Source organism: Vombatus ursinus, unplaced genomic scaffold, assembly GCF_900497805.2.
Source record: "Vombatus ursinus unplaced genomic scaffold, bare-nosed wombat genome assembly UNPS02014820.1, whole genome shotgun sequence".
Classification (NCBI taxonomy): domain Eukaryota; kingdom Metazoa; phylum Chordata; class Mammalia; order Diprotodontia; family Vombatidae; genus Vombatus; species Vombatus ursinus.
The window spans coordinates 19,356,694-19,382,476 of NW_020954598.1; the positions used below are offsets into that span (position 1 = coordinate 19,356,694).

At 45.2% G+C, this 25,783-nt stretch overlaps 1 protein-coding gene across 2 annotated transcripts in view; it reads left to right on the plus strand.

Moving 5' to 3' along the window:
* The window catches only part of LOC114024140 (inter-alpha-trypsin inhibitor heavy chain H4-like), a 28,942-nt gene extending 4,845 nt beyond the window's left edge, over positions 1 to 24,097 (plus strand). Inside the window, exons 3-21 of one of the 2 annotated variants that reach the window (XM_027837056.1) lie at positions 3,812 to 3,916; positions 4,123 to 4,285; positions 4,500 to 4,610; positions 5,165 to 5,293; positions 9,312 to 9,428; positions 9,709 to 9,877; positions 10,499 to 10,624; positions 11,118 to 11,299; positions 11,646 to 11,831; positions 16,005 to 16,144; positions 16,451 to 16,605; positions 16,846 to 16,896; positions 18,083 to 18,217; positions 20,156 to 20,200; positions 21,226 to 21,435; positions 21,947 to 22,127; positions 22,434 to 22,585; positions 23,294 to 23,393; positions 23,870 to 24,097. In XM_027837056.1, coding sequence (XP_027692857.1) covers positions 3,812 to 3,916; positions 4,123 to 4,285; positions 4,500 to 4,610; positions 5,165 to 5,293; positions 9,312 to 9,428; positions 9,709 to 9,877; positions 10,499 to 10,624; positions 11,118 to 11,299; positions 11,646 to 11,831; positions 16,005 to 16,144; positions 16,451 to 16,605; positions 16,846 to 16,896; positions 18,083 to 18,217; positions 20,156 to 20,200; positions 21,226 to 21,435; positions 21,947 to 22,127; positions 22,434 to 22,585; positions 23,294 to 23,393; positions 23,870 to 23,954 — 2,542 coding nt within the window. In that variant the 3' untranslated portion in view covers positions 23,955 to 24,097. The remainder of the gene's footprint in view (positions 1 to 3,811; positions 3,917 to 4,122; positions 4,286 to 4,499; positions 4,611 to 5,164; positions 5,294 to 9,311; positions 9,429 to 9,708; positions 9,878 to 10,498; positions 10,625 to 11,117; positions 11,300 to 11,645; positions 11,832 to 16,004; positions 16,145 to 16,450; positions 16,606 to 16,845; positions 16,897 to 18,082; positions 18,218 to 20,155; positions 20,201 to 21,225; positions 21,436 to 21,946; positions 22,128 to 22,433; positions 22,586 to 23,293; positions 23,394 to 23,869) is intronic. The other variant, XM_027837057.1, reaches the window with a different exon arrangement.
* Positions 24,098 to 25,783: the final 1,686 nt, after the last annotated feature.

Below are 25,783 nucleotides of genomic sequence, written 5' to 3' on the forward strand. Positions count from 1 at the left end.
TTCTTCTTCTTCTTCTTCTTCTTCTTCTTCTTCTTCTTCTTCTTCTTCTTCTTCTTGCCTATATTTCAGAGAGAGAGAGTCAGAGTTAATAAACATTAATTAAGTGCCTACTATGTATCAGGCACTGTGCTAAGCACTGGGGATACAAAGAAAGGCATAAGATAGTCCCTGCCCTCAAGGAACTCACAATCTAATGGCAGAAGATAAAGCATAAAAGGAAGTTAAAAAGGTGGGGGGATGGTATCCAGCATGGGGGCATGATTGGGACATTTCCTAATATGTCCCTCTACGTTTCTCTCCTAGAGAGCCATCCTTTATAATGAAGAATTAAAAAAGGAAAAGAAAAAGAAAAACAGTTGAGCAAAACTAAACATCTAAACCAAGTCCAACATTATATGTAGAGTACTACACTCACATTCCCCCACCTCTGCAAAGAAGAATGGAACATGCATTTTCTTCTTTGGGGCCAAGCTTGGTTACTAAAATTTCACTGCATTAAGTTTCATTTGTTTTTTGGTTGTTCTTTCCATTTACATTGTTGCACTCTTTGTGTATGTTATTTTCCTAGTTCTGCTTACTTCACTTTCTGTCAGTTCATATACATTTTCCCTTGCTCCTCTGTATTTTTCTTAACCATCATTTTTTTATGGCACAGTGATATTCCATTATATTCATGTACCACACCATATCTAGCCATTCCCTGATTGATGGGCATCTATTTCATTTCTAGTTCTTTGCTGCAAAAAGTGTTTCTATAAATATTTTGGTATATATGAGATCTTTCTTCTTATGATCAACTTCCCTGGTATATATAGCCAGCAGTGGAACTTCTGGCTCAAAAAGTATGAACATTTTAGTTACTTTCTTAGAATAATTTGAATTGCTTTCCAGAAGCATTGGATGAATCCACAGTCCCATTAACAATGCATTAGTGCACCTATCTATTTGATAAGAATTGCTGGGAAAACTGGGAAGACTGGCAGAAATTAGGCTTAGACCACCATCTTATACCATATGCCACAATAAACTCAAAATGGATAAATGACCTAAATATTAAAGGTTATATTATTAAAATAATTAAGATTAGAAGAGAAGATCAGAAACCTTCCACAACTTAGGCTAGGGGTAGAATTCTTAACCAACCAAGGGATAGAAACTATCATGAAAGATAAAGCAAATAATTTTGATTTCATGAAATTAAAAAGCATTTTCAGGAAAAAATAATACAAATGGGTTAAGGGAAGTGATTGGGGAAAAAATCTTTGCATCATCTATTTCTGATGAGAGTTTACTATCCGGTATACACAGGGAACAAACACAGTGGTATAAGACCAAAAATCATTCCCAATTGATAATTAGTCAAAAGTAGAATTGTAAACTATTAACAACCGTCTGAAAGATTATAGTAAGAGAAATGCAAATCAAAGCAACTCTGAGGTTTCACTGCATACCTAGCAAGCTGGGCAAAAATGACAAAAGATGGGAATAGTCAATTTTGGAGGAATTATAGAAAGACAGGCACAGTGTGAGGTTTTTTAAAGTCCTTTCCAGTCTTGCTTCAGCCTATATTTCTAGACTTGCTTCGTATTACTTTTCTTTGCACACTCTAATTTCCAGCTAAAGGAGCCAATTTTATGATCCCTGTATGAGACATTCCATCTCTCACTTTTGTGCCCTTCCTCATATTGTCCCCCATTCTTGGGATGCTCTCCCTTCTCACTCCCATGTCTCAGGATCCCTACCTCCCTTCAGAATTCCTTATGGGAAGCCTTTTTCATTTTTCCCAGTTATTAGAACTGTCTCCACCTCCCACCCCACATCACATACACAAAATTGCTTTGTATGTACTTAATACTTGGTGTGTACATATGGTCACCCTCTAGTAGACTGTAAACTCCTTAAGGACAGGAATTGCTTCCCTTTTGCTGTTCAATCCCAAGCAACTGGCACAGTACCTTAAACAGAGCAGGTGTTTGATAACTGCTTGTCGAGTTGAATTGAATTGAATTTTCCCTAGAAAGTCCCTGAGATAGGGCCTAGGAAAATAGGGGGCACAAGAAAAAATCCGGATTGGTTGGTTAGTTCCATGACCTCCCTCTCCTCTTAGAATTCATGGTCTGGTGGGGGAGATAGGACTTCTATTTGGGTCAATTGAACCAAGCAGTTATAGCATGGTGTGCAAAGTTTTGCTCTCTGTCCTGGGGATACTGAGGAGAATGGGGTGGAGAACCTGCTTGAAAGAAGCTGATAGTCTGGAGATGAATGAAAAACTGTGACCTAAGAGAGAAGGAGCTAAGAAACAGGGAGAAATTCAGACAGACCCATGACAAGAGGCAGCAGAGATCACCTACAGACTGGGATTGGGAGAGGAGTCATCAAAGGCTTCATGGAGGAGAGACTTCCAGGAGCAGAAATGGGTATTAGAAGAGTTCATTCAAGGCAGATGACTGAAGGCACCAAGATGGTCCAGGATAGAGTGAGAACACGGAATGAGGAGGTCTGTACTTTGGGTGGTTCTAAAGCGCACAAAGGGATCTTGGCACTGCTAGGTGGTGCAGAGGTTAAAATTCTGGATTGTGAGTCAGGAAAGCCTGAATTTGAATCTGGCCTCAGGCACTGACAAGCTGTGTGGTCCTGGGCAAGTTATTAAACCTCTCTGTGACTCAGTTTTCTCATCTGTAAAATGACCTAACCTACAGAGTGGTTGTGAGAATACATGGATATGTGTGTGTGTGTGTGTGTGTGTGTACACACACACACATATATGTTTCTTTGCTAACCTTAATGACTTATATATTATCATTGTTATATATTTATATATTGTACTATAGCAATATATTATAATTAATATATTATATGTCACACATAATATAGAAATATGTTATTATAATTATATAACAATGTGGCATAATACATATTATATTATATCTCAATATATTATTAGTTTATTATTGATTTTTAATTTATATTTTATTGTATTATTAATTATTTTCTGGATGGATATGTGGAAGCCAGAATATGGAGGACCTGAAATGCCAGGTTTAGCAGTTTTTAACTTCACAATAGGAAGCCACAGAAGGTTTTTGAGCCAAAGGAAGCCTTAGGAAGCCCATATCAGATGAGTTGGAAAGTGTTGAGACTCAAGGTAGGGAGAGCAGGTTGGAGGCTCAACCAATAAATGTTTGTTTAGCATTGTCCTAGATAATGGGGAGCCGAGACGAGCGCTTACATTCTGTCCAGAAAAGAGCATGGTTCTTAGTAAGAAAATACAAAGTATGTACAAGGTAAATATAAATTCATTTTGGGGACATGGGCTACGTAGGTATTGGTATCTAGGAAGATCAGAGAAGTAAGAGGTGGTACTAGAGCTGAGCTTTGATTCCAAGACTCTGTGGAGCAGAGCTGAGAGGTGCATATCAGGCATGGTGCACAGCCTGGATGAGGCGCAGAGATGGGGTGTGGAATGTTGTGTACAGGGAACAGCAACGGGGACAGTTTGGCCGTAAAGTAGAGTTTGTGAAGCGGTCGTGTGTGATAAGCCTGTGGGTGCAGCCTGAAGCCAGATGGTGGAGGATTTTAAATGATAAATAGAGGAATTTGTATTGGAACCATTCAGAACAAGGAAGGACAATCTAGAATAGTTAGGTTGCATCATGTACATTAAGTAATATGACAGGTCACTTTCTCCCTCCTCCTCTGTCCCTCCAGCCTTCTTCCCTCAGCATCCCTGAGGGAACTCCTTCCCCAATGCCCCCAGCTCTTGCTCCTTCCCTGAGGCCTCTCTATGCCCCCCTTCTCTCTCCCTCCTCAGGATCATTGATGGTGTGACATACCCAGGGGAGATCAAGGAGAAGGCAGCTGCCCAGGAGAAGTACAGCTCAGCTGTAGCCAGGGGTCAGAGTGCTGGAATCATCAGGTAAGGGTCTGTGGCAGGGTTTGGGCTGGGGCAATCAGGGGATCAGAAAGTCCCACACAGCCAACCCCCTGCCTGAGAGCACCTCCTGCCCTGCCTGTCTAGACCGTGGCCATGGTCTCGGCCCCTACAGAACCGAGCTCTGCCCAGGCTCCCCCTGCCCACCCCGTCCATTCCCAGTGGCCCTAAGGAGCCCACCTCCCACCCAGGGCCACAGGGAGGAATCTGGAGAAGTTCCAGGTGTCTGTCAATGTGGCCCCAACTGCCAAGGTCACCTTTGAGCTGGTCTATGAGGAGCTGTTGAAGAGGCAGCTGGGGAAATATGAGCTGATTCTGAAGGTCCGGCCCCAACAGCTGGTCAAACACCTGCAGGTAATAAGCCCTAAGACTCTGGGAAGGCTGCCCTGATTCACTCATTCTGCCCCCCACCCCACCAGACAGAAGTCTGTTTCTCTCCCCTCATCCCCAGCTCCCAGCAGGGGCTCCCTGGGACCACAGGCTCTTCCTCCTCAGATCAGGGTTCCCTGAGCAAGCTCACTCCCTCCTCCAGACTTCTTCTCATGCCTTATCCCCCTCCATCTTGCAGATAGATGTCCACATCTTTGAGCCTCAGGGCATCAGCTCCTTGGAGACTGAGAGCACCTTTATGACCAAGAACCTGGCAGACGCCCTCACCACGACACAGAATGAGACCAAGGTCAGATGCTGAGATGTGGGGGAAGAGAGTGGAGCAGTCTGGGCTCTATCCCACATAACCTAGTCCTCACCCCATCTGATTTCCAGATGCTTAGGGTGTCTCAGACTCATACAGATAGGGAAACTGAGGTCAAGAGGGGAGGGGACTTGCCCTAGAACCTAGTTTCTCATTCCCTAATTCCAGTGCCCCTTCTCTGAGCTCAGCCCTAGGGTGGAGGGAGGAATCTCTGATCCCCAAATGTAATGGCCACAAGTCATAACAGGGACAGGAGAAACTGAGGTAGAGTGAGATGGGGATTGGGCAGGTTCCTGGGATTACCAGGTTGTCAAGCCCCAGGGAAGGACCACCCAGCAAGAAGAGTCAGTTCAGCTTTTCCATTGGCTCTTGGCTAAGGCCAGGCCTAGAGAGGGAAGAAGGGGGTCCCAGTGGAAAGGATTATCCACCATGTAGCCCATGCTCTCTCTCAGCTTGCCCAGCTCTTGGGCCACTGGAAGGGCTTGTGACTCCTTCTGGCTTCTCAGGCAAGTTCTCAGCACCAGCTTCTTCTCCTCCAGGCTCACATAGTGTTCAAGCCATCTCTGGCCCAGCAGCAGAAGGAGCCCGGGAAGCTGGACACGATTCTGGATGGTAACTTTATTGTCCGTTATGATGTGAACAGAGCCACTGCTGCTGGGGACATCCAGGTGAGTGCTGCAGGGGCTTGGCCATGAGAATGATGGGCTCTGGGAACCCTGTGGGAAGGCGGCAGCTGCTTTTCCATCCAGGAAAGGTAGGTAGGTAGGTACATAGAGTGGATAGAGTTCTGGACCTGGAATCAGGAAGAATTGTGTTCAAATCCTACCTCAGACACGTATTAGCTGTATGACCTTGGGCAAGTCATTTAACCCCTTGTCTGCCTCAGTTTCCTTAAGTGTAAAACGGGGATAATAATAGCACCTACCTCCCAGGGTAGTTGTGAGGTTCAGATTAGATAATATTTGTAAAGCACTTAGCATAGTGCAGTAAACACTTGATGAATGCTTTTCTCTGGCCCTCCACCCACAATCCTGTGATTTTAGCACTGCTGGAAACTTTGGGGGAAATCAATCAATCAGCAAACATTGCTAATCCCTTTTCTGTGTCTAGTTCTGTGGTCGGCCTTATTGTGAGGAAGATATATGATGTGCAGAGCAGGGCCCTGCCCTCTGAGAGGGATAACATATATGTGTGTATATATATATATATATACACACATACATACATACATACATACATATATATACATCCATACATATATTTATTTATTTAAAAATATATGTCTGTTGATATATTTTGTTTTTACTTCATCAGTTTCAAATATATCCACTCTATTTCCCCTCATACAGACACCCCTTACAACAAAGAATAAAAAAGAAAAAAAAAAGGTCATTAAAACCCACCTATATATCAACCAAGTCTAATGTCATATATAATATTCTTTACCCATAGTCCCCTTACCTCTGCAAAGAAGGGAGAGATAAGCATTCTCCTGTGATTTCTTCAGGGCCAAGATTAGTCAATATAATTGCACAACATTCAAGTCAGATATTTTACATCTGTTGTTTTTTTTTTCTTCTATTTGTTTTATTATATTCACTGAATATATTATTTTCCTTCTTTTGCATACTTTACTTTGAAATAGTTCCCTCAGGTCCTTCACTGCTTTTCTGTGATCTTTATGCTCATCCCTTCTTATAGCACAGTAATGTCCTATCATATTCATGTCCCACAATTTGTTTAACCATGCCCCATTTGATGGGCATCATCTTTGTTTCCAGTTTTTTTCCCCACTATTGCAAATAGTGCTGCTATGAATATTTTTGGAGCATATTGGACTTTTTTTTCATCATTGACCTACTTGGGGTATATGCTTACCAGTGTGATCCTGGGTATAAAATATATTGTAGTCACTTTCTTAGCATTGTTTTCAAATTCCTTTTCAGAGTGGTGTACCAGTTCAAAGTTCTTTTGTTGTGTGGTCATTTCAGTTGTGTCTGACTCTTCTGTGATACCACTTGGGGTTTTCTTGGCAGAGATACTGGAGTGGTTTACCATTCCCAGCTCATTTTACAAATGAGGAAACTGAGGCAAACAGGGTTAAGTGACTTGCCCAGCATCACACAGCTAATAAGTGTCTAAAGCCAGATTGGAGCTCAGGAAGGTGAGTTTTCCTGACTGCCGACCCAGTAGTCTCTCCACTGCACCACCTAGGCGCCACCATAATTAGTGTGTTTGTCTTTCTATAAGCCATTAACATTTGTCATTCTGTTTTTTTGTTATCTTTGGAAATTTGCTGTGTGTGAGCTGAAACCTCAGAGTTATTTTAATTTATATTTTAAAACTTATTTGTCATTTGGAGAAATTAGTGCTCTTCCTCCTCCCCACCTCCCTCCATGAGGGTGCCCAGCCCCTTTTTGCTGATGTTTTTTTCCCCATTCTGTATGTATTCTTGTCTGCTTCCATTACAAGAGGGGAAGACCTTTTCTGCCCTCCATTTTGCATCTTGGGGGCACCCCACGTTTTGAGATCCGCAGCTCCCTGTGCCTTGATGACCGAGGATACAGACGTAAAAGCAATAGAAAGTAGTTCAGAAGAGGTTAGTGTTCATGCTGCTTTAGGCTTAGATCCCATCTCATCCTGCCCTGCCATATTTTGTAGTTCATGGAATCAGAGAATCAGAGATTTAGAGCTGAAAGGGACCTTCTCACTCATCTAGTCAATCACCTCATTTTCATCATCATTACCATCATCATCATCATCATCATCATCATCATCCCCGCTACCACCACCACCACCACCATCATCATCGCAATAACAGTTAGCATTTATATAGGACCTACTACGTGCCAGACACTGTGCTAAGCATTTTACAAATATTATCTCATCTGATTCTCACAATAACCACAGGAAGGAGGTGCTATTATCCTCAGTTGAGAAAACTTAGGCAAGCAGAGGTTAAGTGACTTGCCCAAGGTCACACAGCTAGTAAATATCTGAGGCTGAATTTGAACTTGAGTCTTCCTGATTCTAGGTCCAGCACCCTATCCACTGGGCTGCCTAGATGAGGCCACACAGACAGTAAATGGCAGAGTCGGGGTTTCAAATTTTTGGCTTCTTTCACTGCCCAGCCCCCAGATCAATGAGCTACATCCCTGCCATCCTTTCCCCATGTTGTCTGCCCCATCTCATACTACTTTCTTTAGTTTCCTTTAAAAAACATTTTATTTTATTGATGATCTTTTTTCTTTTTGACTGCATCATCATATTGCAATGATTACACTGCCCCCGACAGAACTAATCGTCCTTAGCAAAGAAAAAGAAAAAGAAAAAAGAAAGAATACAGTGAAGCAAACAATCAATGAATTGGCCTTGCTTGAACCCTCTTTGCTGAGAGGGGGCGGGCAGGGGCATGCCTCACCAAGCCCTCTGAAGTTACAGCTGTTCCTTGAGTCCCCTGAGGACTAGACCCGGTCCTCGGCCCTCCTATCCTCTTCTCCACTTCGTTTGGCACCTGGGGCATGTTTGTGTAATGAATGAGTGGCAGGAGGATGCAGGGGACAGAGTCCGGAAGACTTAGAACCCACAAGACTTAGAAGCCAGAAGACTTAGAACTAAGAACTTAGCTTCCAATGCCGGCTCTGTCACTAACTCCATGTTCAAGCTTTCAAAAGTCAATCTTCAGCTCCATTGAGTCTCAGTTTCATGCCCCACAAAATGGGGATAAAGCCCCTTATACCACCCACCTGATGGGGTCCCAGGAGGAAAGGAAAGATCTTTGTCGACATTCAGACGTCACAGGCATGTGAAGTGGCGGAATGCTCATGGTAGCTGCTGAGGGGTCAAGGAAGGCCCCTGCTCAGTGCGGAGCCCCTGAGAGGGGCCTGGGACAACGGGTAGGATTAGGAGATTCACCGGCAGGCTGTTCTTGCTCTGAGGAGAGGGCAAGGGCAAGGTAGAAGTAGGAGAAAAGAGACAGCTAACTCACTAACAACAACAGCAGTAATAATAACCACTATTTATGGGGCACTTTAATGTTTGCAAAGTATCTTATATATATTGTCTAATTTGATCCTCGCAACAACCCTATAAGGCAGGTCCTGTTTATCACCCCCATTTTATAGATGAGGAAACTGAGATTGAGAGCTTAAGTGACTTGTCCAGGGTTTGTTGTTCAGTCATTTCAGTCATGTCTGATTCTTTGTGTCCCCATTGGGGTTTTCTTGGCCAAGATACTGGAGTGGTTTACCATTTCCTTCTCCAGCTCATTTTACAGATGAGGAAACTGAGGCAAGCAGGGTGAGGTGACTTGCCCAGGGTCACATAGCTAGTAAACGCCTGAGGCCAGACTTGAACTCAGGAAGGTGAATTTTCCCGACTCCAGGCCCAGTGTTCTATCCACTGCACCACCTGTCTGTCCAGGGTTACCTAACTAATAACTAACTATAAGACAGAATTTGAACTTGTATTTCTGATTCCAAGTCTAGTACTTTATCGACTTACTGCCTCATTTAGCTCTGCGGCCCTCATGTCTCAGAGAGAGAGAGAAAGAGAGACAGAGACAGAGAAAGAGAGGGAGTGAGTGGAGGAAGGAGGGCTGACTTTCATGTTGCTCTTGGCAAGGAGAGAAGGTATGTAGGTGTATGGGAGGTATAGCTCTGACCCACAGCTGTTTCCACAATGCAGATTGAGAACGGATACTTCGTGCATCACTTTGCCCCAGCAGAGCTGTCTACACTGCCTAAGAATGTGGTCTTTGTCATCGATAAGAGTGGGTCCATGTCTGGTAGGAAGATGAAACAGGTAAGCTGGCTACTCTACACATGGAGGGACTCAAGGACACGCAAGCCACTTCATTGTCACTCTATCAGCCTCAGTTCAGCCCCTCAGGTTCAGGGTTGGTGCCACTATTGTCACCTTCAGTCAGGAAGTGGCCCATGTGGCAACAGACCAACATATTCCAGTCTCAATTCTGTATTCCCTGAAGCTTTCGTCCACATCTGTCCTTGCTAGCCCTCATCATCTGCCATGCCCCTTCTTTGCTTCCTGAGCCTCTCCTCTCCTTCCTTTCCTGCCCTCTTAGACCCGTGAAGCCTTGGTAAAGATTCTGGGGGATCTCAAACCAGAGGACCAGTTCAACTTGGTCATCTTTGATGGACATGTGACCCAGTGGAAGCCAATGCTGCTTCAGTCTTCACCTGAGAATGTGGAAGAAGCCAAGAAATTTGCCTCTCATATCTCAGCCATGGGTGGTAAGTGAGGGGCCAGGGCTTCTGGGGGTGGGCAGTGTGGCTGATCTAATGGCTTCTAGCTTAGCTACTTACCTGAGGGTTTCTGGGGAATCTAATATGGATGATCTGATAAGAAACAAACAAACAAACAAACAAACAAACAAACAAACAAACAGGGTCTGTTGGAAAGCTATTGAGAAGAGTTTTGGCATCTCCCTGATCCCATTCCCAACTGTGCCTTGGCCCTATGACTCAACTTTATTAAAAGGATGTTTGATCAATCAATAATCTATTCTCTACCCCCAACACTCACACACTTGGTACTCAGGACCTCGAGCTGCCCTCGACTAGCATATCTGCCTAGAATCCAAGTATGAATTTCAACTTCTGGGTTTGTTGCTTGACGTCCCAGAAAATGTTCAAACTACACTTTGCTAACTTGGCCTGGTCTCTTGACCCCACTCCCTTTCTGACCCCAGTCTCCAGTCTCCTTCCCTTTCTCCTCTGCCCCCTAACCTTCCTTGATCTATTACTTTACCCCTGAACAACCTCCATCCCTCTGTTCCTCCCAGGCCTCCCACCATCCACCTGTCTCAGTTGGTACCAAAGCTGAGGCAGGTATGAGCATATTTCTCTCCCCAGCAACCAACATCAATGAGGCCGTCCTTCTGGCTGTGAGAATGCTGGATGAGAGCAACAGGAAGGAGCAGCTGCCATCGGGGAGTGTCTCCATGGTTATCCTGCTCACGGATGGGGATCCCACTGAGGGTGAGGTGGAGGGGGAGGACTTTTTCTGCTGGGTCCACTCCCAGCACTCCCTCTAATTCTCTGGGTGACCTTGAGCATCTCTGGGCCCCAACTTTATCATTTTCACTCCAATGGAGTTGAACCCCCTCAAGGTGGTTTTTTGGGGGGGTAGGGGGCGTGTTGTGAAGGAGATGCTTATCCATATGGATGTAGAGGTGACTATAGAGTCAGAGGTCATGTGTTCAAATCTCACCTCTGATACTTGCTACCTGTGTGGGCTGTGGCAAGTCATTTGGCCTGCATGGAACTCGTTATCTCTTCTGTAAAATGAGGGGCTAGGACTCGATGATTTCCGAGGTTCCTTCCAACTCTACCTGGTTTTATAATGTGTCATTTTCAGAGGTCCCTCCCAGCTCCAACCTTCTATGATTCTAGCTTAATACTCACCTGCTGAATACCTAACCAGTCTTTCCCTCTGCCCTCCCTGCCCATTCATTGGCCTCTCTTGCTACAGGGGAGAGAGATCCCCAGAAGATTCAGGAGAATGTGAAGGCAGCTGTAGGTGGCCGCTACTACCTCTATTGCCTGGGCTTTGGCTTTGATGTCAACTATGCTTTCTTGGAGAAGTTGGCCCTGGAAAATGGTGGGGTGGCCCGGCGCATCTATGAGGACTCAGATGCTGACCTGCAGCTCCAGGTACCAGCACCTGGCCTTTGGGATCCCAAGGGGAGACCTCCCAGGGGAGGTCATGAGTGCCCTTTATGTGTGGGACGCTGCATCAGGTACTGGGGAATGGAGAAGTCAGAGGGGAAAAGAGGAGCCCCCAGCACCTTGATTAGAACCTACCACTTGATTCCTGTGTGACCATGGGCAAGGCCTTTCCCCTCTGTAGACTTTACTTTCCCTTTCTTGTCCAATGAGGGAGTTAATTAGACTAGACCATCCCTAAAACCTTGCCTAATTCTAAAGTCCTACAGACCCCATGCAGCTGCCCTGTCCACTGTGCCTCAATCTGCCCTAACCTCTTTCCTGTCCCCTAAAGGACTTTTACCAGGAGGTGGCCAACCCCTTGCTGACCATGGTGAAGTTCCAGTACCTAGAAAATTCTGTGGAGCTGCTCACTCAGGACAGCTTCAGGGTCTTCTTCAAGGGCTCTGAGCTAGTGGTGGCTGGGAAACTCCAGCCCCAGGCCCAGGATTTGCTCTCAGCCCAAGTCAAGGCCCAGTCGGTGAGTGAAGCCCAGATATCCCTAGATGGGAAAGCCTTGGCCTGAGAGCCAGGAGACCTGGGTCCTAGTCGTGGTTGTACCTCTGCCTGAAATTAATCAATCTATTCATCATCTAGTCTTTCCGACGCCACAAGAATTCCCTCCCCAACTTTGTGCCCAGATTTGTGCTGCTCACTAATAGCTTAGTGTAGAGAGAAGCGGGTTGAGGTCCTGTCCTTTGAGAGCTGATAGTGTGATGGAGACAGTATACACCCAAGAGACCTTTTGAGAATGATCTAGTAGGATAAACAGCTAGAGAGTGTGGTATCATATAAAGCCAACAGACAGAGAAACTACTGTGGGCTACGTAGAGAGTAAAGACTTTCTCGTAGAGGTGAGATTTGAGTTGACCTTTTGAAAAAGAGTAGGTTTTGTTCAAGTAAAGGGAAGGTAGGGAGGGATTTTAGAGCTTAGGGGTTAGAGGGAAAATAAGGGGATTCTTCTAACTACAAGATAAACTTGAGTTTTACATTCCTGAAACATTCTAGAACCCTTTACTAAAAGAATAGTTTGTGAAAAGTTAGGAAGAGAAGACATGATAGATGAACACTATGAGTGGATTAAGAACAGATCATGCCAGAATGGCCTCATTTCCTTTGATATAGAGTTACTAGGTTGTTAAATCAGGAGAATTCCATAGACATGCTATAGCTAGAGAAGCAGCGAGGCCTAATGCATAAAGAACCAGCCACAGACACAGGAAGACTTGGACCGAGGTCAGGAGTTCCTGACCTTTATTGCTAGGTTGGTAAGGGACTGGACAAAGTTTCTGCAACAGTCAATCAACAAACATTTATTAAGCATCTACTGGGGCAGCTGGGTGGCATCATAGTGGATAGAGCGCTGGGCCTGGAATCAGGAAGACTCATCTTCCTGAGTTCAAAGTGTAGTATGTAGCTGTATGACCCTGGGCAGTTCACTTAACCCTGCTTGCCTCAGTTTTCTCATCTGTAATGAGCTAGAGAAGGAAATGGCACTTCAGTGTCTCTGCCAAGAAAACCCCAAACAGGGTCATGAAGAGTCGTTCACAACTGAAAAACAACCATCAGCAGCATGTGCCAGATACCACGCTAGGTGCTGGGAATGCAAAGACAGAAATGAAACCATCCCTTTCCCCAGTGGACGGGATGGAGAGATGTGGGATGGATGATGCTGCAGGTAGGACTAGACCCAAACACTGGTAGCTAAGGAATTTATGATAACTCAGCCGAGGGCAGTCAAATGAAGCAATAATCTGTCCTGGGAAATATTTTGTTCAATTGAACAAACATTTATTGGATGCCAAGGTCCAGGCACTGTACAAGGTGCTGCGGATATAAGGCAAAACGTGAATCAATCTCTGCCCTCAGGGAGCTTCCATTCCCCGGAGGGGTTACAAACATAGACATAACTAAGAAAATCAAGGTAATTTGAATGGGAAGAGAAAAGTGATAGCCGTTACACGAGGGGATTCCCTTTAGATTTTTACAATTTTTTTTCTTTCCTAGAGGCATTATCATTCTTGTTACAAACCCAATGTAAATCACAAAATCATAAATGCAAAGTGCCCAAACATGTTGCTATTGATGAATGATCTTAATTTGCCTATTTTACAATTTTATTTAATGCATATTAGTTGCATGTAATTATTTCACTTGTTACTGTAGATTCATGCTTAATTTGTTTAGCATTATTGATTTGCAAAATAGAATTTTATGTCACGTTTATTGAAAAAAATGGAGCCTGATGTATTTAACGAGTATTATGAGTTGATAAGTGTAAATACATAAATAACTGTATGTAAAAACATACAGCTTAATGTTAGCAGTAAATCCTGAGTATAAAAATAAGGACATTATAAGATTATTTTAAAAACCTGAAAAAGAGTTGAAGAAATGTAAAGTGGTAATTTTTAAAATAAGACAAGGAACTGCTTAGTCAATATTTTGTGAACTATAAGACTGGATAGTATTTTGAAATTGATCCCTAAACTCATCTGAGAAGTAGTTTTTTTTTTAAATGAAAGATTTCTTGTGCAGAGATTTGCCAATGGAAAACCTCAGAGGTATGCTTAAATCAGTCCTGAGTATAGATTTCTTATACCACAAAAATATTAGAGGACCATGTTAGAAATCTTTTTGAGATAATATCTCTTTCCTTCTGGGTAAGAGTCAGTGTAGGTTTGGACTAGGTATGCAACAGAATTATTAAAAGGCTGGAAGATGTGTAATTTAGTGGAAAATGCCCAAGGACTCATTTTTTAATTTGTGAGGTCTCTGACATCAGAAATGGAAGCCAGTTTTAGGCACCTCAGTTTTAGAAGCAGTTAGGTGGAACCATAGTGCACAAAGCACTGGGTCTGGAGTCAGGAAGATTTGAGTTCAAATTTGGCCTCAGACACTTATTAGCTGTGTAACCCTGGGCAAGTCACTTAACTGCTGTCTGCCTCAGTTTCCTCACCTGAAAAATGAGGAGGTTGGATTTGATAACCCCTAAGTCTATCCATTTCTATATCTATGATCCTATGTCTGGCTGGAAAAGAAGATGGGCTAGTAATATAATGAGAGAGTGGAATGGCAGGTGGAAAGTCAAAGTGAACTTGTCTTCCCTGGCCTCAGATTTATTTTTGCAGACAATGTGTGGGAGTTTCAGAAATTCAAATTTCAACTCCAGCTATGGAAAAACTTCCTAATACTTCAAGGTGACCAATAGCGAAGCAGAAGTCTTGAGAATTTCTAGAGCTCTCCAAGGTTCTCTGGTCTGATGACCTCTGGTATAGGATGATTTTGTTGATGGAGCTCCTACTCAGGTCATAGTTGGACTATAGATGTTCCTGGAGGTACCGTCCAACTCTGAGCCGTGGGGACAGGGACCACTGGGTGAAAGGGGTAGAGAGTGTGTACAGCAAGGGCTGGAGAACCAGCACCTGCCCAAGGTTCGGAAGGAGGAGAAGACAGTCATACCTGGTCCTGGAACACACCACAGCTAGTGACTTTTGGATCTAATTGGTGAAGATTTTGGTTAAGGTGAGTGGGGAGAGAGGGGATAAGCCAAGTGAGATATAGAAAGATCGAATGGTCCTTCTTAAAAGAAAAAGGGAAAGAGGAAGGGAGAAGAATGATGATCTCAGTGAAGATTCTCTGGAGCAGCAGGAAAGTTTGAACCCATCAGTGTTAAAGTCATCACCCGTAACTGTGAGCAAGAAGGCAATACTTCAGGGCAGGAGGTCGCTCCCCTGGTTACTGTTGATATCATAGGACACACATTGACAGAGGTCATTGACCTTATTGATTGGTTACTGCTAGCCTAACTAATAAATCGCTGATGGTCAGCAAAACCAACCAACCAAACAGAAACCCAAGGACACATAGCAATTCAGGTCAGCTGTAAACCTCCCCTCCTCCAGCCTACTCCCTTGAGGTTGCCCTGCATCAGTTTTGTATGTGTTGTGTCTCTGCCTCTGGAGGTATACCCCATTTCCTCTGCTAGAATGTAAGCTCCTTGAGGGCAGGAGGTATTTTGCTTTTGTCTTTTTATTCCCAGAGCCCCACACACAGTAGGAGCTTATAAAATGTATATTGATTGATCGATTGTCCCCAAACTCCAAGAAAAGAGGACTAGAATGGCACCATATGAGGATTGGTTGAAGGATGAGGGCGTGTTTGGTCTGGAGAGGGGAAGGTTCAGTTCTCTCCAACTGTGTGAAGGGCTGTCATGGAGTCTGAATCATTGGCCCTAAAAGACGCTTCGGTTCTGAGGAAATGTTGGCTTGTTTAGCAGTAGGGAAGGAATTCCAGCTCCGCTCCTCATCACCCATTTCACTTTGGGCAAATCTTTTTAATCATTTGGGCTTCAGTTTTCTCATCTCTAGTATGAGGATACTAGAGTGGATGATCCCTGAGGTCTGTTTCCAACTCTAAGTCCTGTGGATGGTCTGCATACTATTTTATGTATTATAACCTTATAAAAAGACACAAGATGGCAAAGTGGAGCTAGCAATCCAGATAGCAAGGGCCTGGGAGGTTGCCTGGAGTTGCAGTTCAAGCATAGTTTGATGCTACTCGGTCCAGCTGAGGGGAAGGGGGACAGGGGTTGGGAACCTGAGCAGAGCCCCAGGCAAATGCTTGGCTTCACCCTCATCTCCCCTCTATTCAGCACACCCAGAATTTCACCTTCCAAACAGAAGTAAATGTTGCAGACAAGGAGAAAGTCTTCCAGAGCCCAAAGTACATTTTCCACAACTTCATGGAGCGCCTGTGGGCATATCTGACCATCCAACAGCTGCTGGAGAAAGCGTGAGTGACCCTTGTCCGTGTGACCTTGGGGAAAGCATTGAGGCTTCCTGCGGCTCATCTGGGTCACTGACACCCATGAGTGAGGGGAGCTCCCCTCCTGGGCAATCTTTCAGTCTGGTTGCGGGGTTAAGGGGGGTTGAGGGATCTGGGTGGATCTGTTTTATCCTGTAAGGGAGAGAGAAGAAGCCCATTGCCTCATTTCCAAAGCAGTGGATGCTAGAGTGATGACCCCCTTGGGGCCAGAAGGAGCAGAAAGAACGATTGAGGAGAGGGAAAGAGGCCAGCACTGATGGCCTCGACCTTCAGTGTTTCAGCCTCAGGTGATGAGCAGAAGAGCCTGGAGGCCCAGGCTTTGAACCTGTCCCTCAAATTCAGCTTTGTCACTCCACTCACATCCATGGTGGTCACCAAACCAGAGGGCCAGGATCAGGCCCAGGTGGTTTCCAAGCCGGTGGAAGCAGGTGAGCAATGGGTGGGTAGGTGGGGGTTTCCTGGAGTTCAGGGGCATTCCCTGAACCAGACTTTTCCAGGTCCTTTAAACTCCAATACCCAGGTATCCCTCCTGCCTCCATTTCTGCCCTGCCCTCAGGGCTCTGGAGCTCTGCTTCTCTGAGAACTTGGCCACATTAGGTAGGGGCTTTGGGGGCAGAGTCAGGGAGAACCTGGGGACCAACTTCTCTTTCCTTTTTTTTCTTTTTCAGATAATGATCAGTCATCTTCATTATTACTATTGGCACGACTTCCTACATCAGGTAAAGACTGGATTTCCTGGAGCAGAGCCCAGGGGACACATGTGGCTGTGTGATTGAGATTATCTACTGGTTTAATGTCAATCTGTCCACAGATAGCTTTCACACCAAAACAGAGTGAGCTCTGACCTTGACCCCAGATTCAGTCCTTACCCTTTCCTCGGCCACAAATGGGCTCCAATCAACCAGCTCACAAAGCATATAGAACCATAATGTGGGAGAGAGCTTAGGGGTCATCTAGTCTAGCTTCTGCCCCTCTTGCCCCCCACCCCCACCCCCAACACACATTCACAGAACATTGAAGACAGATTGTTAACCAGACTTAGTTTGAACATTTCCTGTGATAGGGAACTCAGTACATGACGTTATTAAGTCAAGTCACCAGGTAGTTATTAAGTCTCTACTATGTGCCAGGGGCTGTCTAAGACCTAGGGATACAAGAAAGGCAAAAAACCCCAAAAAACCAAAAACCCTTAGTCCCTGCTCTCAAGGAGCTCACAGTCTAATTGGAGAGGCAACACGCAAGTTACTATGTACAAACAAAATATATACAGGATAAATTGGAGATAATCTCAGAGGGGAGGAAACAAGGAATCCTACTGAGAAAATGTGAATGGTGCTATGGAATCCCCATTGCCAAAGATGCGATTGTTGTCCTTGTTTAATCTTCCTTGGAGAGAAGGAGGCGGGGAGACACAGGTCATTTCCCACATTTACATGTGAGGAAATCGAGGCAAAGGTGGGTGAGCAACTTGGTCAATGTCGTACTAGAAGTTAGTAGCCAAGGTGAAATGAGGCAGTAAGAGTCAGGAGTAGGGAGATGTCTACACTCCCCATCATGTCCTGGCAAACAGCAAGAAGCTTTCACCTGGCCCAGGTATCTTGGGGAGAGAATGGCAGGGGCGATGTCTCGAGGGGAGATGTCTTAAAGATTTTACAGTTCACACCTGCGGGTGGGGGACACACTCTCTGGAGCTAGCCAGGCCATCCATCCGTCGGAGTCCAGGCCCCGGGAAAGAGTCCTTGCCCGATGGTTCAGGCGTTGTAGGACTCTGGGATGCTTTCCCTGAGGCATGGCCCCCGTGAAAGAAACCTCTCTCCGTTGGACCCTCTCCCTGGGGAGTAAGAGCAGACTTTGCTGGCTGCCCTTGTAGTAGACTTCCTCCCTCACCCTCCACCTGCTTTACAGGCTTTCGCCAAAGTTCACCGATCTTGAAGAGCCAAGGATTTTTGGCACCACCAGGGCCTCCAGGTTTGCCAGGTGTTGCAGGTCTTCCAGGGCTTTCAGGAAAGTCCTTACTTAAAGGAGTACCCACATTTGATAGTAAGTCAACTAACTCAGCCTTGGGACCTTGACTACATCATTACTAACATCATCCTAGGGCCATTGCTTTCATCATTAAAGGGATAGGCGTCGGAAACCTGGTTCCCAAGCAATCCCAGAAGGCTCTGAGGAGGAGATGAAGCTCCATGCACACTCTATCCTAGAGAGTTGAGTGGATATGAGCGAGGCACGCTCAACATTCCTCACTGCCTACCCTTTGCCTGGAGTGTTGCCAAACCTGGATACCCTGACCCTTCTCCCTAGCTCCCCGAAGATGTGGGCCAAGACAGAAAGAGATGCATCCTCCCCATTCTTTTCTCTCAACTGTGTTTGACTGATCCTTTTCTCTTCCCTGTGGCTCCCTGATGTCCCATTGATTCCCAGCTTTGCTTTGGTTTGTCCTCTGATTTATCTGATTTTGAAGACTAGATTTTCAGCCATCAGTTTAGCTGAGAGCAGGACCAGACTCTCAGAAAACACAAGCCTGAAGGGCCCTTTGGGGTCATCTAGTCCAGCCCCATCATTGTACAACAGCTAGGTGGCGCCATAGTGCCCAGAGCGCTGGGGGCGAAGTCAGGAAGACCTGAGTTCAACTCCAACTTTGGATGCTTTCTAGCTATGTGGCCCCCAGCCAGTCATGTAACTTCTCTCAGACTCAGGTTCTTCATCTGTAAAATGGATATGCCGATAACAATACCTATCTTACAGGGTCATTGGGAAAATTAAATGAGACACCATATAAAGTGTTTTGCACACCTTAAATCGCTAGGCAGGGGTATGCTGGAACAATTTTCAGTATGAGCATTCATACCTTGGAAATTTGTAAATGCTACAAATCTTGATTTATTTGTTTTGATGTTTTTCTAGACTTAAGAAAGCGATGGAGAAACTGTTAATGCAAATTAAATGTAAAAGTGTGTAATGAGTTCATTTTTTTTCTTCTGGAGAGCTGGTTGTTAAACATTTGCTAGCATACCCCTGGCACTATAATGTTAGTTACAGAAAAGGAAACTGGTGTCCAGAGAAGGGAAGGAGTATTTATATAGCACCTACTATGTGCCAAGGACTGTGCTAAGTGCTTTACAAATATTATCTCATTTAATCCTCACAACAAGTCTGAGAGGGGGGCAGCTAGGTGGCACAGTGGATAGAGCTCCAGTCTTGGAGTCAGGAGGACCTGAGTTCAAATTCAGCCTTAGACACTTGACACTTACTAGATGTGTGACCCTGGGCAAGTCACTTAACCCTGATCACCTCACGAAAAAGCAAAAAAAAAAAAGTCTGAGAGAAAGATGCTTGTTATTATCCCCATTTTACAGTTGAGGGAACTGAGGCAAACGGAGGTGAAGTGAGTTCCCTAGGGTCACACAGCTAAGTATCTGAGCTTAGATCTTGACTCTAGGCCCAGCGTTCTGTCCATTTTGCCATTGAGCTGCTTCAAGGGAAGTTACACGGCAACACAGTGGCTTCCGGGGATGAGAACTCTGGTCTGCGGAATATGAGCTCTCTAATCTTGGCTGGGCACTTAGCTACCACCCTCTGTGAAGCCTGGCAAACATGCTTTCGAAGGGAAAAATTCAAGTTTCTCGTTCAATCTTTTTTTTTTTTTGGCTAGGCAATGGGGTTAAGTGACTTGCCCAGGGTCACACAGCTAGTGTTATGCATCTGAGGCTGGATTTGAACTCAGGTCCTCCTGAATCCAGGGCTGGCGCTCTATCCCCTGTGCCACCCAGCTGCCCCTCGTTCAATCTTTTAAAAGGCTGCAGTAGTCGGTTTAGGTTTGGGCCCTTGTGTGCAATGCGGCTCAGGCAAGCATTTGCTGGGTTCCTTAATTCCAGCCTCTTCTGTCCTCTGCTTTGGCGCCCTCAGGACTCTACCTGACCTCCTTTCTCTCTCTCTCTCTCTCTCTCTCTCTCTCTCTCAATCTCGTGTTCCTAGTGCAAACCGACTATGACCCAGAAGACTACTCACCCCACGTATTAGGTAAAACTGTTTCATAAAAGAGCAGAGGGAATACAAAGAGTGGGGCGGAGGAGATTGGGTGGCCAGTCTGTGCCTTCTGTGCCTGGCCTACCATCACAGGGGACAAAAACATGGCCACACTGTCCAGAGCCAAGTCAAAAAGTGCTCATTTGGAGGGTGTCCAAGCCAGGAGGCCAAAGCCGGGGGAGCGTGGAGGTTTTTTAAGAGGAATTAAGATGAGCTGCCCTCTACCCCACACACAACTTCCCCCTCTACCCTTTCCCACACCTCTAAGATGAGTAGATCTAAGCCTGGCGGGTCCCTTATGCACAAATCCTGGACCCCTACATTATATTCCCTCATGCCCTGTGGATCAGGATGAAGGGCCAGAACACAGAAAGGCCTAAATCCAGGGACCTTGGTACGTGGTCCTTCCTTTTTCTTGTCTTTAAAATTAATTATTTGACATTTTAAATTTTCATATCAACTCCCTTTATATCTTTCCCACTTCTCCTGTTCAGAAAATGATCCCTTACATTAAATAATATAAAAAGAGGGAGGGAAAGCCATTCAATTAAGCCAATTAACCCATCATTCAAGCCTCATAGTTTACGGGATGCTCTGTATCCCTACCCCCTTCTCACCCCTTTTCAAAGAAAGAAGTCTTCTGGAGTATATTTTCCCAAGGGATTCGACAGGGAAAAGGGGTAAAAGAGGGAGAGGAAAGTGGAGGGGAGACTCAGAACAGACCTGAGGACCAGAGAGGAAGCAGATATTCCTCTACTACTATCCTAGGCAAGAGGCCCATCCCTGACTAGGACTAGTTCCAGGGTCTCATAGAAACAACACTGGTCTTAGAAACTGGATTCCTGGGTTCAAATCCAGCTCCAATGCATATTCCCTCAACTTGGGCAGCTCATTTAATCTGTCTGAACCTCACTTGATTCATCTTTAAAATGGGCGTGATGATACTTGCTCAAAGAGCTGTGGTGGGAAAAGAGATTTGTTAATGAAAATCTTATTGTTATTTTCTATTTTTTCCTTAGATTCCTTTCCACCTTCCCGGCATCCAACTTTTTCTAAGTTTAGTCGTCTGATGGAATCACATGAGGTTCCAGTTCCTTCCCCAACTCTGTCAGTGGATAGGGCCCCTCATTTTATCTTGCTGAGAAACAACCGCTCCGAGGAGACGATGTGTATCAACATGAAGGGATCACCCCAGAACCCCCAGAATCTCTTCTCTGATCCTATCCAAGGTAAGTGAACAAGAGCTGCGTGTGTGCACGCGCGCACACACACACACACACACACACACACACATACACACACACACTCAGACGTTTATGTTTCCCCTCAATCTTCTACTCTCCATAGTGCAGATTCTCCCATTTCGTTGTAATATTTTGTTCTATGTCAGAGAGTTTTTTCTTCTGATTGGGAACTCCCTGGGGGCAAAGCTAAGGTCTTCTCCTGTCTCATACCTTCCACATCTTGGCTAAGAGAAATATCAATGCTTTATGGGCTGGGGCTCTCCTGGAGTAGACAAGACCCACATAGAAAAAGATGGGCCCTTTACAAAGCTATGTAACAGAAGAAATGCAGGGGAGAAGATGAGACAGGGCTGGGAGGACCCATCCCCAGCAGGCCTCCCCAAGAAGACACTAGCTTCTATGGGGAGATGGTTCATCAGCATGGGCTTCCTAGAGGAGGTGACATGCTGCTGCCCTGAGGACTGCTCTCAACCCTTCTGATCTCGTGGGTTTCCAGGCATTGAGGTGACTGGCAAGTATGAGGGAAGCACAGATAAGTTTGTGTGGCTCCAGGTGAGCTACAGGAATCCTGAGGTGCAGGTGCGTGTGACAAAGGACAGCATCGTGGTGACTCGTGGCAGTGGAGGGAAAAGCTCCTCTTACCAATGGCAGGGGACGCTGTACTTGGTGATGCCTGGGTAAGCCTGGGGCTTCAGGATTAGGGGATTCAGGAGCAGGTAGGACCTTTAACCCAGGACTGGTCAGGTCCTTGAACCAGCAGAAATGGGTAGGAGCCACCGGTGCCGGCCCTTGAGGCCCCCATGGAGCCTGTGGACAAGAGGCAATCCCTATGTTTGGAGTTGGGGGGGGGGTGGCAGAGCGTCTTCATTTGAACATCTGCTTCCTTTGCACCTGGGGAGGCAGAAATTCCTTTTTCTGACTATTGTGTCCCAGACTTTGAGCTGTCTCCCTGGGTCTCCCATCTACCCTACTTGGTTTCTCAGGCTGAAATTGACCTTGGAAAATGGCCTCTTGCTGCTCAGCGCCTCAGACAAAGTCACCATTGGCCTAGCGTCCTTGGGCAATCCCACTCCTGGACTGCGGCTCTTCTTAAATGATCCAGGTCACTCCTCCAGCCAAGCCAGTGGAGTCCTTGGTATGGCCTGGACATGTCAATAGCAATCTGTGACTTCCTGATCGAGTACTTTCTTCTTTCTCCCTCCCCAGCCCCCCTTTTTTCATTATCCTCCATTCTGACTATTTCCTTTTTCTGATCCCCTCCTTTCTGAATGTTCCCCTCTGGGATCATCTATCCTCTCCCTGGTCACTGTCTACATCTCAGAGCATTTCCTTTACCATCACCTGCCCCTCTGACCATCCCTAATGCTCTGTTCATCCCACCATCTCCCCTTCTCCCATATTCCCCTTGTCATCCCTGCTTTCCTATCATTCTCCAACTCAGCTCATATCCCAGCTCTCTGACCATCCTCTCCTTCCCATTTGTGACCATCTGACAAGCCACCCACACCTCTGAACATCTATCAATACTCCCCATTCAGAAACCCTTTCCCTACTACATGCTCAAAAGCTACCTCTTTCTGGGAGATGAAATCGGAATTTTTGCTTCTCTCTGTCTCTCTCTGCCTCATTCTTTTATTCTTTCTGCCTTGCTCTCTGCTTCTCTTTCTCCTTCTCTAGCTTTCTCTTGCTGCCTTTCTCTCTGTTTCTTTTTCTGTCTCTCTGATTTGATGTTTCTCCTTCTTGGTTTCTTCTCATTTCTGTGTGTGTATGTCTCTCTCTTTGTGTGTCTCCAATTCTCTGTCCCTCTTCCTCTAACATATCCCCCTGACCTCTTACTTCTCAGGTCAATTTTACCAGGACTTGCAGTGGGATCCTGCTGGACCGAGCACGGTTGAAGACACACGGGAGCTGAGTGTGAGGGGAAAGACATATACAGTCACCAGGTAACTATTGGCCAGCCTGCTGTGAGCCCAGGCTAGACTGGGAGTGTGGGTGCCTGGGTTCTGTTCTATCCATCCCTTTTGGCTACTCAAGGCAGTGGTGACATCTTTGGTCAGGTGGTCTCTGATGGTCTGAGATAACCATGGGACACTCTGCCGTCTCCAGATAATTCAAAACCCAGAGATCTTCCAAACACCCACAAAAATGAAAAACAGAAAGATCTTTGAAATCCATGGTTAGTTAAAACAACATGCACTATGAAAAGTAAACAGTAGAGATAATAGGAATTAAAAATAAGGGAGTAAGAACTAGGAGAAACAAGATACAGATCATCTAAAAAGATGTATGATCTGAAAATCACAGAGAACTGAAGAAAAAAAGAAATAGTTAATGTAACACCAGAGATATTAGACAATTAACAAAATCCTCGATAATTAGTTAAGGATTTTCTGACAAGATGTGTTTGTGTATTTTACAGAAAGTCCATGGTGGATTTCCAAGAAAGCAAAAGTATCATCATACCGCCAAAGTTATCGTGCCTTTACCTAGAGCAACCCTTATGAAGGGGAAGAGAATCAGGGCCAGCTATACCTTTCTAATCCCCATGCCTGGCCCAGTCAGGGCCAGGAACTACCCCTGCCCTTTGCTAATTGCCCATCTGGGACCAAGTTGGGGGGGATGCTATAAAGAAAAGTCTTTGTCAGCATTTCTGTGTGTGATGCCTCTCATTTCCTGTGGGACTGTGGTGGGAAATGTCTTTGGTGATTGAATTCTATAATGAAGAATGGAGTCAGTCATGGAGGAAGAAGGATATCTGTCTCATGGACTTATTCTGGACCAGTTTGGGATGCAAATCCAAAATTCGCAGATCTTCCAAAAACTCAAATTAGTTAAATCCAAAAGACCTTTCTTTTTTAAAATTAATTTATTTATTTTTAGTTTTCATCATTCACTTCCACAAGATTCTGAGTTCTAAATTTTCTCTCCATCTCTCCCCTCCCCCTACCCCAAGATGGCATGCATTCTGAATACCCCTTCCCCTAATCTGCCCTCCCTTCTATCACCCCCCCTTCTCTTATCTCCTTCCCCTTCTATTTTCCTGTAGGGCAGGATAGATTTCTGTACCCCATTGCCTGTATATCTTGTTTCCCAGTTGCATTTAAAAACAATTTTTAACATTTGTTTTTAAAACTTTGGATTCCAAATTCTCTTCCTTCCTCCCTCTCCACCCACCCTCATTGAGAAAGCAAGCAACTCGATACAGGTTATACATGTGTAGTCATGCAAAACACTTCCGTAGTAGTCATGTTGTGAAAAACTAACTATATTTCCCTTCATCCTATCCCACCCCCCCCATTTATTCTATTCTCTCTTTTGACCCTGTCCCTCCTCAAAAGTGTTTGCTTCTGATTACTCCCTCCACTAATCTGCCCTCTCTTCTGTCATCCCCTCCTGTCTTATCCCCTTCTCCCCTATTTTCCTGAAGGGTAAGATAGATTTCCATACCCAATTGAGTGTGTATGTTATTCCCTCCTTAAACCATATCCAATGAGAGTAAGATTCACTCATTCCCTCTCACCTTCCCCCATTTCCCCTCCACTGTAAGAGCCTTTTCTTTTCTGTTTTTTTATGAGATAATTTACCCCATTCTACCTCTCCCTCTCCCTTTATCCTTCTCCCAGTATAATCCTCTCTCGCCCCTTAATTTGATTTTTTAGATATCATCCCTTCATCTTCAACTCACCCTGTGCCCTCACCCTGAGTTACAAATATCATCTTTCCATGTAGGAATGTACACAGTTCAACCTTAATCAGCCCCTTATGATTTCTCTTTCCTGTTTACCTCCAAAAAGATCTTTCCATCAATTGATCAACAAACATTTATTAATCACCTACTATGTGCCATTCACTGTGCTAGCTTCTGAGGATTCAAATATAAAAAATTAAGTAATTTCTGTAGACCTTTGAAAAAAAGAAATGGTTAATTAACTCCCAGGGGAGTTTATTAGGGAATAAATGTAGGGGTAGCTAGGTGGTGCAGTAGATAGAGCACCAGCCCTGGAGTCTGGAGGCTCTGAGTTCAAATGTGGCCACAGATGCTCACTAGCTGTATGACCCTGGGCAAGTCACTTAACCTGATTGCCTAGCAAGAAAAAAAAAATGTAGCCCTTCCTTTGGAGCTGCCCCTACCACTCTTGTTGTTGCTGCTTGTTCTTTGTTCTGGAAGAGGACCAGTGACATCAGGAAGGTGATACCATGACTTGCAAGTGAACTGGATTTAAGTGAGGGAGGGCTGTGCAAGGTCACCAGCCTCACTGCCATCTGGGTCCAATGGCAAAATATAGATCAAGACGACTGGCGATAGCCCTGGATGCAGTGGGGGACTTTGGCC